The sequence below is a fragment of the Lotus japonicus genome, chromosome 5 (assembly GCF_012489685.1).
Source record: "Lotus japonicus ecotype B-129 chromosome 5, LjGifu_v1.2".
Classification (NCBI taxonomy): domain Eukaryota; kingdom Viridiplantae; phylum Streptophyta; class Magnoliopsida; order Fabales; family Fabaceae; genus Lotus; species Lotus japonicus.
Window position 1 is genome coordinate 17,950,447 of NC_080045.1, and position 13,231 is coordinate 17,963,677.

General features: G+C 38.1%; 1 protein-coding gene across 1 annotated transcript; it reads left to right on the top strand.

The window, feature by feature from the left end:
- Window positions 1-1,879: 1,879 nt before the first annotated feature.
- LOC130719212 (inactive poly [ADP-ribose] polymerase RCD1-like) lies at window positions 1,880-4,629 on the top strand. The gene is made up of 6 exons (XM_057569844.1): window positions 1,880-2,823; window positions 2,904-3,157; window positions 3,464-3,579; window positions 4,121-4,264; window positions 4,344-4,439; window positions 4,594-4,629. Exons 1-6 carry the CDS (start codon window positions 1,880-1,882, stop codon window positions 4,627-4,629), a joined length of 1,590 nt encoding a protein of 529 aa, XP_057425827.1.
- Window positions 4,630-13,231: the final 8,602 nt, after the last annotated feature.

The following is a 13,231-nucleotide window of genomic DNA, read 5'->3' on the forward strand; positions in this document are numbered from 1 at the left end:
AATTTGTCAAGTAATTAATAGTTCAATACACAAAATTTAATTTTGACTTTTACAATTTAAGTTTTAGTAATAACTAGAATAATCTCCTTAAATTGAAAAATAATTTTCATATTTAATTTTCAATTTTAATAATTGGCATGTATTTTAAATAATATAATTAAGATTTATAAAGTTCTTAATTAGCATTTTCATGTACAAAAAAAGCATCTTCATATACATTTAATGTACATTTTTTTGAATGTATTTAATGTACATTAAAGGAATAAGTTTTTGCATTTTATATAAATGTGTGACCATTCACCATTTCACCCTATAGTTCTATTCTAACGGAGAAAAAACAATTTTGTTCCTAGGATTTGATAATCTTGAGGTAGCTTGAGCCGGAAAATTTCTTCCATTTGCCACTATTTTCCTCCATCATTTTATTATCAGGTAAATTTAATTTCATGATATTAATTTTCCAATTATTTTTAAATCAAATCATATTTCAATCTTTTTTGAACAGCATATTTCAATCTTTAATGCTTAAGAAATAAACGTACTTATCTTTCGCTTTTTAATGCCGTCGTCACAGTGGAATATGTCTCTCATGATAAAATTATTCAGCAAAGATAAAATTATATTTTATAACTTTTTCTAATATTTTAAAAGGGAGTTTTTTTTTTGAAAGGAAATACTTATATGCATTAATCAAATGAAACTTGAAATACATCTGCTAAAGAGCAGAATTCACTTGAAAAGGGAAAACATCCCACCAAAAAGTGTTTGGAAAATGTATGTGCTACCTATTTCCCTCCCTCTTAACATGAATTACATTTAAAACTATAAATTGGGATGCCATCATCTTGCAATCAGTAATAACAGGGTCTATCACTGCCACACTTCTCCTTCCATGGAAGCATTCCACCACCTCTAGAGCACCTGTTTCTATGACCAAGTTATCCAACTCAATTTGTGTGAGTTTTTGAAGGGCGTCTTTGGATCACTTTGGCACTGCTACGACCTTGTTATTTTAATCATACAAAGCGCTTTTTTTAAAAAAAAATCACATTTTTATTGCATTAAATTCCATTACTATGAGCAAAACTGTTTCTAGGCAAGGTACGTGCAGTTTGAATTCTAACTGTAGTGCTGATATGCATAGAATAGTTAATGTGTGCATTTTGTCACTTTAGTGACATTTCTCAAGTTTGTATGATTTTATTTTCATTTTTAAAATTTCACTTCTGCTTTAATTTTGCTGTTTATGCTTCATTTTTTAGATTCAAGTACTATTTGTTGTACTTTGGTTGTTATGTTGTGTATAGCCCTATCATGGGATTTTTTAAAATAATCCTCTGTGACTTCTTTACTTTAAAAGAAGAATTTGAATGAAGACACCCTACAAGAATAGTAAATTATCACTTTTTAAACATTTGTTTTCAAAATAAAAAATGAAATTAAGTGTAAATTTGTGAGAAGGATTTGTTGAGTCTGAAAACTTGTTCCTTTCATGGATGGTGGAGATGATGTTTCAAAAGTGGAGACTAGTTTTCCTTGATGGTTGCTTTAGGTCATACCATATCCGAGCATGGTTAAAACTGTTGTTCCTTTTTTTCCATAAACTCGTGCAAGTATTTTAGATTACTTGATTTTTCATACATGAAACACTTTTATTAATGAACTCCTCATTATCCAATATGTAAAATTTATACATGATCCTATATATTATTTGAATATTCTTATAATATTTAAACAACCAATAACTGCCAAATATGCTTGATGTCATTATTTTCACCATTGTCTCTACAATGTCTATAATCTTTCTCAAGGTCTAGTGTTCTATTTGAGTGCTAAATCTGATCTTTTATATTTGTGTGTGTTTATCTAGTATATAGAAATGGAAGATAGAACTGAAGTGAGGCAAACGAAGGCTACTTGTTTTGTTGCACATCAAAAGTATGGAAGCAAAAGGAAAATTATTGGTCCTCATAGTGGATATAGTAGATATGACTTTCTTAGATATTATTTGAACTACAAGAAGAGTGGAAGACCTGAACGTGTGATGTTCTACAAGAATGGCGAATGGTTGGACTATCCTAAATATGTTGTTAACTTTGTTAAGAATGATTTTGAAATAAAAAAGCCAATTCTGGAAATAGGGTTAAATGACCATCTTATTCTAGATTTCTTACACATGTATCAAGTGGACTTGGATACTGGTTTGCAACAACCCATAGCATGGATTGATGAGGCAGGGTGCTGCTTTTTCCCCGAAGTCTATATTGCTTCAGATAAAGAATCTTATAATTTACGCAAACAAGAGGCTATGAAACTTGTTGAAATTAAAGTGAATGGAATTGATGAATCCAAGTTGAGGGAATGTTTTGAAGAGTCCAATGCATTATTAAAGGATACTCAAGTGAAAATTGGAAATAGGATAAACAGATTGCCCAGTGAAAATGGTTGTGGGGCCATTCCACAAAATCAAGTAGGTTTAGTTCTATGCACTGAATTTGTACAAGGAAAATTAGATTTGAACCTTGTACATGAGATGTTCCTTAATGGAATGACTAGTGTTGGAAGTGCTGATTTTGAGATGGTGGAGACATTTCACTGCTCAAGTGCATCAATGCAAGCACGATTGGAGTTATTTCAAATGCAAGCTAAAATTACAAAAGAATTCCATGGGGATGCTAATATTCGATATGCTTGGCTTCCTATTTCTAAAGGAGAATTATCTACAATGATGGAGTATGGACTTGGTCACTGTGCATTATGTGCAGCCAAAGGTACATACAATGTTGGTGTCCATCTTTCAGTTGTTACATGCCCTTATGCAAGGTTAGTTTTCATGTCAACAACTTTAAAAAATAACATATTTTATGTATTGATAAGAAGATTAAATTTTTCCATATTTACAGTGCTCGTTATTGTGATATTGACGAAAATAGTGTTCGACACTTGGTTCTTTGTCGTGTAATAATGGGAAACATGGAAGTTCTTAATAATAGCATTGGCAACAGAACATGTCAGGTTCAACCCAGCAACTCTGAATATGATAATGGGGTGGATGATATCCATTGTCCAAGAGACTATGTAGTATGGAATATCAATTTAAACACTCACATCTATCTAGAATTTGTTGTTAGTTTCAAGGTCTCTAAGGATGCTGAAGGTAATATACATTGTTTCTTTATTTTTTTGGTGTATTTTATATTCTGATATGTTTTACTAGCAAAAATAAGTGGTATATTCTTGTCACTATATAAATAGTACTCAGTGGGTTGATAAAAGGAAACATAATTTATAACTATGATTTCTTGTTTCCAATGAAAAAGTTCTGAAGATTAGGCTCTTATACATTTAACAGATTGATGAACTTACTAGCTCAGTGCAATATATAACCTTTTAAGCTATATAGTGTTATTCCTTTTGAGAAATCGTTTCTTTCGGGTCACTAATACATCGTGCTTTCTTGCAGACAATTTTTGTGGAACTGTGGGAGAGAATAATGATTCTAGTGCTAATCATTCTGGGGCCAATTATACTACTCATGGTTCTAGTGATATGTTACATTCAGACTCTTCAATGAATAATGTAAGTTATTTGATATGGATTTTTAATCTTATGTTTTCCAAGATTTCTATGTAAAAGCTTTGCAAATAGAAAAATTTTAACTCAACTAAGAATGACTTCACCTTTTCACCTTGTATTTTAAATACAAATTTTTTGTTCTAATTTCTCTTGATAAGAAAGTTGACGTGGTTGTTCTATTCTATAAAAATTAAAAGTGGTTAACTTGATATGTCTTTATTTTATAGAAGAATTTCTGGAAGGAACCAACAAATATACTGCCTAATTTAAGGATATGATCATATGAATATTTTGTTTGTGATTTGGTCAACTAATTCTTCTCATCCTTAAGGAATATATCTCTTTATGCCGTCATTGTTTTAGAAACTCATATTTTTTTCCTCTCTAGTGTTTTATGTGAGATTTGTTGCTTGATAAACATATCCAATTATTCATTTACAATTTGTGGGTGCTTTGTGCTTTTAGATTTATTTTTATTTTAAATTCTACAATATTTAAATTTAATTCTTATTGAAGAATTTTTTGTGGTTGTGGAATACCTTAGGAAATAACTACAAATGGGTTTGCAAGCACACCAAAAATTCCAAATTCTCCTTGGTTGCCATTTCGCATGCTTATTGACGCTATCAGTGACAAGGTTTCTCCTGGGGATATAAGTCTTATCTTAACACATTATGAACTACTCAAGGTATGTACAACAACTCGAATTCTTACATGTTTATTTTCATTGGGGAATATCTCTAATACGTCACATCATTCTAGTTCAGGCAAAACAGATTTCCCGTGATGATTTTGTGAAAGAGCTAAGGTTGATAGTTGGAGATATTCTATTGAGAACTACAATAATAAGCCTTCAATTCAAGGTACAAATTAAATTTAAATTTGAAATATATTGTGCTTGTGCATTGTCTGATTTTACTTTCAACGAAGATACTTGTTTGTTTAAGTATACTACGCAATGGTTTTCATTTCTTTGGGACCTGAAGGCCTCTTAAATTATTTACTGGTTGCATGCAGATACCATCAAATGATAAATTGGAAAGCTCAAACTAGAATGAAGCTTGACGATAATTTTATATCAAGAGGATGAGAAATTTGTATTGAAGTTAGATTTTGTCAACTTTTTATGGGACGGGTCAATATGGAGTTATGGTCTTGTTTGCACTTGAGAAAAAAATTGTTTTTTCAATACGTTTTCTTTCATTTAGCTATTCCCGAAACTGATGCACATGCGTACTTCTAGAACTTAATTAGTGTTTTTTATCCCATATATGTTATATGTTATATCAACCCTAGTTCCTTATTTTTGGGTTTTATATAAAATTCATTATTGGAAATTTCTCATCAAATGAAGAGTGCACTTTATATTAAATTTGCATGTTTTTTTATTGGTATAAGTATAAGTGAACATAATTAATTACTATTCTTCGAATGAAGTACATAGTTTGGGCGTTAGGATTGGAAAAAAAAAATGGTAGGTAAATTTTTGTTTTGAATAAATATTAGTAGGCATTTGATGTGGATTTTGGGTATTGAGATTAACAAAAAACTATAACAATTTTAAAATCATTCTGATTAGGAAAAAAAAAACTCAGTTGATAGCCCTGGTTGTGTTTTGTGATAGAAATACAAAATATTTGGTGTGGGAAGTGTAATGTTGGATCATTTGGTATCTTGATTTTTTTAAAGAGAATAATTTTTCAATAAATAATTCTGAACAAAGGTGAAATAGTCTCTCAAGAGTCAAGACTATCTTCCTAGTGTCTCTTATCTTTAGTATTCTTGTGAATGTCTAAAAAAGAGTTCTCATGATATTATGAAACTCGTGCATTTAGGATCTTGTGATTGTGCCAATTAACGGCTACATGCATACTAGACTGAGCGAGCCATTGCTACGCCCATAGGGTTCCTCACCAAGTGGCGGGCGCCTGGTCAGATAGCTGCGTCTCGGCTAGCGAGGCCCAATAGGCCAAATAAAGGGGGTTACACAGGAAATCCAACCCCCACGCTATAAATAGGTGACATTCACCAATTGTAAGGGACTTTTGCTCATTTGATCAATACATACACATGAAATTCAGTTATTCTCTCTCTTTCTAGTGCAATCTCTCTACTCTCTAGGGGCTACCCCTTCCTTGAGTGTTTGAACCAAGAACATTTTGGCGCCGTCTGTGGGGATCGGTGAATTCCTGATTCCCAGATCACGTGGATAGGTTGCACGTTGGTGAGCAGTGTAGATTTCCGGAGTTTCATGGAGACTCGACATCGACAACGACGCGAATCACCAGAACGGATGCGTATCTCGCCTCCGATTCGTTCCTGACAGCCAGGCATGGAGGAGAGGGTGCGACACGAGGATGTAGAGCGGGAGGCGGTTTCACCTGGATTGGAGCTAAGGAACAATAACCAGCCTCCACCGCCACCTCCTCCACCTTCGCCTCCACTATCTCCACCACCGTCACCTTCGCTACCGCGAACACCAGTCCACTCACTTTTACCAGCGCCGTCGCCACAAATGACAGTTACGCAAGGTGAATGGAGGCAGCTTATGCGCAACATAAGCGATATACAACAGCGAAATGATCATTTGCAAGCGCTGCTCGATTTCTTTCGCTAGGAGCACCATGTTGACAGTGTTCGTGAAGCCGACACGGTTGCAGACTTTTGTCCTTTCTCAGCGGAGGTGGAGAATGTCGCCATTCCTGACAATATGAAGAATCTAGTTTTGGAATCCTATAGCGGAGAAAGAGATCCAATGGATCATCTACTTTATTTCAACACAAAAATGGTGATAAATGCGGCCTCATATGCAGTAAAATGCAGGTTGTTTCTGTCGACGTTCAAATCGAAGGCGATGGCGTGGTTTACGACTTTGCTTCGTGGATCGATAACAAACTTTCGAGATTTTTCATCGAAGTTCTTGGTTCAGTTTTCAGCAAATAAGATCTAACAGGTGACGATCAATGACTTGTTCAACATTCGTCAGTAGGAAGGCGATTCGTTGAAGCAATACATGGCGCGTTTCAGTGCGGCGTCAGTGAAGGTGGCAGATTCTGAACTGCGCGCATGCGCGCAAGAGTTCAAGAACGGTTTGCGGCTTGGATCGTTGAATAGCAAGTTAAGCAGGAAACCGACGAAGTCTATGGTAGAGGTACGAGCACGAGCGCATACATACATTCTGGATGAGGAGGATGATGCTTTCAAACGCAAGCGTGCAAGATCGGAAAAGGAAGGGGTCTCGTCAAAGCAACTCGGGAAGGATAAGTTCAGCAGCGAGAAAGCAGAAGACAGGAAACGTATGGAGGAAAGAGCTTACCCTAAGGCAAGGCCATCTAAGCAGGCGTTGCTCCCAACGCAGGATAACTTCGAGCGTTGTCGCCCTTGGCAACAGCAGCAAGAGCCAGGAGTGGCGTTAGACGCGAATTTGACGGACATTTTCCGCGAAATAAAAGCCACAAATATGGTCGATGAGCCTGAATTGCCAAAGCGTCCGCCGAGAGGCGTTGACACGAACAAATGGTGCGAATATCATCGCACAGTAGGTAGGTAACGCCCCGATTTCTCGAGTGTCACACAGAAACCAAAGAACCCATTTTCACAAGGAATTTTTTTCGATTCAAATATTAATCTTCAATTAATGATAAAAGTTTATTTATTGCGAAACTCTTGAAAACTTAGCCAAATTAAATAACTTGCGGAATAAAAGAAAAAGTCGTAAACCTCGTCATTAAAATAATCCATAACATAATAAAGATAAATGTTGAAATGATCCTCAAAGTAAGATTACATCAACTCTTTCAAAAAGACATATCCAAAGTGAGAAAGTAAATAAAGTACGGTGCTAACGGTCTCTCAGCCCAACAGGAAAGTAAAGGTCACTTGGACTATTCTTCTGATTCATCTACTTCTATAGGCTCCGGCCGATCGAAGAACCATCTAAGCTTCTTCCGCGACTTTCCCTATTCCTTAATCTTCTGCTCGTCGGGAGCGGCCACTAAGTCTCGTACCGATGGTGCACTGGGTCTTGCCAATGGCTGCCCCAAAGCGATCTCCATATCTTCCGAAGGATCTAGCTCCTCCTAAGATACCTGTGTAGATGATGTCCTGGAACCCGCGTCCATAGGGAAATGGAAACTAGGGGGTGCATAAGGCATCTTCACCCTCCCGTTCTCCAGCTCCTGAATCTCGATAACTCCTCCTCTGGTGTCACGTCCCGTAAGCTTAGCACCGCCGACATAAATGCGACGCACCTGGTGTGAGTCGGACACCCATGCATCGTCGTTCTCCTCGTCACGGAGTGTCAGTGTCCAGGAATACACCGAACTCGTGGTCCGCACCATCTGGGCCCCCCAGAACAAAACAAATACTAGATAATAGAGAGTCAGATCTCATGCCATATTCGTAAATAAAACAAATAAGTCGCACATTGTCACATGAATAAGTAAGAGTATATATATATTCATAACTCAGTTAGCAACCTAATAGTTCATTTAGGCTAACGTCGTCACCATCACACAAACACCACATTCACCTTGGCCAATCACGATCATCCGCAGATGAACAATCACAAGGGGACCACACAGTCAACCCAAGTCACATGGAGACCACACAGTCGATCCATAAATTCTCAAGGAGACCACACAGTCAATCCTTATCCCATGACTAAATCATGGTTATCACGTGGAGACCACACAGTCAATCCACAAATTCACCCTCGCGTGCAAGTAACTGTTTGTCTCTAATGACACCATCGTTCTCATGGTCCATAGCCTATACCCTAGCACTATAACCATCTCATCACTACTTGCAAGAGAAGTCGCAATCTCTAGGCTTTACTACTAAAGTCATGTTATAGAAGTAAGCTATTAAGGCATCATACATAGTATAATATTAAGAGGTCTAGGGTTTAATCCCTTCTCCTCACAAGAGCATCAATCATGATACGTCTCTCATCAAGTAAGCAAGACAAACGCCTCATCCCTAGAGAGCATAGGGTTCGGCCAATCAACATCACTTATCACATGTTCATGTTCTCATAATTATAATACTAAATTCAGTACCAAATCATCAAGCTAATACATAGGTAAAAGAACATAAGAAAAATCCACCGAAACCCTCAAAATAGGGTTCGGCCGTGACCATGTTTAGGCTATGGTTTTCCAAATTTTCTTGATCTTGTTGGATCAAGTTTCTCAAGCCTAATTCCAGTAGGGTTTCATCATAAAATCTCATCAAAATTCAGATCCATTGCATGTTATACCATACAAGTCAAATCTAGGCAACATAGTGGAAAAATAGTAACTTTTCACATGTGATCAACAAGGATTCATGGCATCACATAAAAGCATGGCAAAAACAGAAGCATTCCATCATATTCATACATAAACAAAGTCTCTCATCATGCAAATAAATTCCCATAGCATAACCCACCCAAAATTTGCATTTTTCCCACATGAAATCATAGATTTTCATCACAAAACTCGCCTAGACTCTACCCGGACCAGATCTGCCCTCACCTTAGTTTTTGGTATGAAAGGGTGATGAAAGATGATGAATGAAGAAGACAACTCCTTGCTGCTCCCCTCTGGTTCGAGCCTCCTTCATCCTTGATCTCTCTCTCGGCTTCTCTTTCTCTTCTTCTCGAGTTCTTCTCCTCTTCTTCTCCCTCTCGAGTTTTCTTTCTCTCTTTCTCTCCAACTCTTTCTTTCTTTTCTTCTCTGAATATTTCACGTGAAAGTGTGTATGGAAACCCTTCTAACTCAGCTTTTGGTGATAGAGAAAACAAAGAAAAATCCTCCCTCTTTTCGTCACCAAAACCGGCGGCTATACACACACATAGGCCTAGGGTTTTGTTTTTCTTTTCCTCATTCTCTAGCCCAAGCCCAAAACATCTAATTAATTCCATTAATTACTAATTAAAAGAATTAAAACAAAAAAAAAACCCTCCCCACTCCCCTCTAATTACTAATTAAAAGAATTAAAACAAAAAAAAACCCTCCCCACTCCCCTCAATGTGGCCGGCGGCCATAACCTAGCATAGGTTAGGGTTTTTCTCAAATTGCCCTCTATCTTGTAGCAAAATCGTGAAAACTGTACAGCTTGACCTCTGCTCACTAAAACGTGAATAACTCGGGCTACAGAGGTCGGAATGACATGAAATCAAAAGGAGAATTTAGATAACAGATAGATCTACAATTCTTATGAAGAAAGTTTCTTCAAATTAGGTTGTTAAGACCACTCGAAAAATCATACAAGGTCACGTAATATTCTCAAACAACTCAATCAATAAACTCATTCATCAATAAAACTCCTCACTTATTATTATTTCTAAATAATAATAATAAAAATTAGGGTATTACAGTCACAACACTGACGATTGTTTCACTTTGAAAAAGAAAATCGAGAAGTTAATCAAGGCTGGTCATCTCAGGAGGTACGCTCAGCGGGATGACCGCCAGCAAGCCCCGACGAAGGAGCAGGAGAAGGAAACCTTGGTGGCCAAGTCCCGTGCGGCGGAGGAAAAGTTTTCTCAGGAATTGGGCTCGCCGGCGGGGACCATCATTACGATCGTCGGAGGTTTTGGCGGTGACGACGACACACACGCTGCGCGTAAATGGCCTGTGCGGGCAGTGAATTATGTCCAGGAAATACCTTTTGGGTTCGATCATCCGGAAATCACGATTACGAAGGCCAATTTCAAAGGAATCAAGCCTCATAAAGATGATCCTATTATGGTCCAGCCGAGAATCAACAGTTTCGATATCAAGCGCGTGCTTTTAGACCAAGGGAGTTCAACTGATATCATCTATGGAGATGCGTTTGACAAGTTGGGCTTGACCGATAATGACTTGACCCCCTACACGAGAACTCTTGTAGGTTTCGCCGGTGAGCAGGTGTGGGTGCGAGGACAATTTGGATTTGAACACAATATTTGGTGAGAATGAAAATGTGAAGGTTTTGAAGGTAAGGTACCTGGTTCTGCAAGTGGTGGCCTCGTACAATGTGATCATTGGAAGAAACACTTTGAATCGTTTGTGCGCTGTCATCTCGACGGGTCATCTGCGGTTAAATACCCATTGGACAACGGGAAGGTCGGAAGGATAATGGTTGATCAGCAGCGAGCCAGGGAATGTTACAACAATTGTTTGGACTTGTACGGGAGGAAGAACGCCACAACGGGACATCAATGCTACGAGATAGAAACTCTTGTATAAAAATTTGAATCAAGGGGCGAAGGGCGTCTGAATAGGCCCACCCCAAATGAGGAGACCAAGGCACTGAAGTTTGGGGAGTGAGTCTTGATGATTGGGACTAGACTTACTGAGGACCAGAAGGCACGCTTAGGAAGGCTATTAGGCGAGAATCTGGACCTGTTTGCATGGATTTGCAAGGATATTCCTGGGATAGATCCCAACTTCATTTGCCATAAGTTAGCATTGAATCTAGGAATTAAGCCTGTGTCGTATTAGGCAACGAACTTCTCAGCTTGATGGATGCGTATTCCGGTTATCATCAAATCTGCATGTACCCATCGGACGAAGATAAGACAACCTTCATGACCGCCAGAGTGAATTATTGTTATCGTACAATGCCTTTTGGGCTAAAGAATGCAAGTGCGACCTACCAAAGGCTGATGGATAGGGTGTTCGTCAATCAAATCGGGAAGAACATGGAGGTATACGTTGATGACATGATCGTAAAATCGGTGTTGGGAACGAACCATTATGAGTATCTGTCAGAGGCTTTTTGCGAGATTCGTAAGCACAATGTAAGGCCCTAAACTCATTTTATACTATTCAAGTGAGAGATTGAATAAAAATGAAGGTTCTGACAAGGTTTGAGTTTTGACAGATTCTGGCCGTCACCTTGTGCGAATTTTTAGAGGGTCTTACCAACCTCATTTGGGAAAACGTTCTTCATGAGAGTTGTAGCCCTTTAAGTTACGAAAATTCTCCAAGTGGTTTCCGGTCATTCCGATATCGGTAGCCCGAGATATCAAAGTTTTAGTGACGATAGTTTTGGCTGTACAGTGCCAGCGGATTAATTGGTTGATTTTCCTTTTAATTCCGGTTTTAATCTGGTTTTTATAAAAAGTGATTGAGTTTTCTTTTGATTCAGACCTGTTTAAGTGGGTAATCGGGTTCAGGGTTTTCTTGTTTTGGGCTTGAAAAGAAGAAAAATCAAAACCCTAGCCCATCTAGAGTGTAGCCGCAAGTGATAAGGGGTGGGGGGGGGGGGGGAGAAACCCTTATTCTTCCTCCTCATGCAGAATTAGAAGTGCTGCACACACGTAAGAAAAACAGAAGAGAAGAAAAGAAAAGAAAGAAGAGATAAAGAAGGGAGAGGCCGAGAGAGAGAATCGAGTAAGAGAGGGAGAAGAAGAGAGGGAGCAACCGAGAGAGAGGGAAAGGAAAGGAGAGGAGACTTGAAGAGAAGGCAGCAGCAGCCCTAGTGATTAACCTAGAGCCGCCGCCACCTCCTTGCACCCTAGCATCGCCGGCCGCCGCACGCACGAAGAAGGGAAGCCGCGCGAGAGAGAGAGATCGAGGGAACGAGAGGGAGAGATAGAGCGGAGAAGAAAGAAAGGGATTGGACAACAGTTGTTGGGTTCTTTTTACAGCAAATAATTCTTCTTTCATCAAGGTTTTAGCCAGGTAAGGGCTTGTTCTTAGGAAAATGGTAGAGTTAGGGTTTTATCATGATTGTTTTGTGATGTTGTGATCTTTGGCATACTTTTATGAAGACTTATTGAGTGTTGTTGGTTCTGGAAATTTAAGCATGTTATGAGACACGTGTTAACTGAATCTTTGTTGTTGAAATATAGCTTAAACCTTGTGCTTAATTGGTTTATAAATTAATTTAGAGGCGGAAGTTTCTCTGCCAGTTTTCTGTACTGGACAGTGGACTTCAGGGCCTATTATCACCCATTTCTGGACGTCGGATGAAAAAGTGTTTTACTAGAGAGTTGTAGATCTTTAAACTAGCTTTCCAGAAAGGTATCATACGTGATTTTTGGTTGGAAGATGCGTTCTGTAGACCAGTTTAAATGCATGTTGTCCCAGCTGTCAAAAACTAAGTTGCGAAAATGTTTGAAGTTTTTGTTTAGGAATATGTGATTAGGAGATGCTATGAATTTCTATGAGGAAAAGTGATGATCTTGAAGGTTTTCTCTTGATGTTTTGTGAGTATAATTGTTGCTGGAAATTTGTGCAGTGGATGCATGCTTATTAATACACATTTGATATACTTGTCATAGATCTATGACTTTATGTGAAATTCATGTGACTACTTGCTAGATTGGCTTACTTTTCGAGTGTTTCCAACATGATGTTTGATGGTTAATCAAATCTGGAAAATTTGAGGAATCAGTTTGATGTTTGAGGGCTGATCTAAGGCTAGTGGACTTGAAAAGGAAGAAGGAAAAGTTTTTGAAAAACCCTAGGGCCATGTAAATGGTTCGGCCGAACCTAGTTTTAGGGTTCGAGCTATTCCTTTTCGTCGTTTTTCTTGCACCGGTTGTTAGACATCTCGTTTTGGTTATCTTGCCATGTTTATGTGTTTGAGAAGCATGCGAATGTGGTTAGGGATATTTTTTGTGTTATGAATATCGCCTGACTGAGGAACCATGGGTCGCTCACCTAGCTGTAATTCCCAT

Bases quoted from the DNA above. Each gene is read 5' to 3' on its own strand.
- LOC130719212 (XM_057569844.1), top strand. From the start codon at position 1,880: ATGGAAGATAGAACTGAAGTGAGGCAAACGAAGGCTACTTGTTTTGTT. The intron at 3,580-4,120 runs GTAAGTTATTTG...GGAATACCTTAG, and splicing joins CAGACTCTTCAATGAATAAT to GAAATAACTACAAATGGGTT. The intron at 4,440-4,593 runs GTACAAATTAAA...GGTTGCATGCAG, and splicing joins TAATAAGCCTTCAATTCAAG to ATACCATCAAATGATAAATT.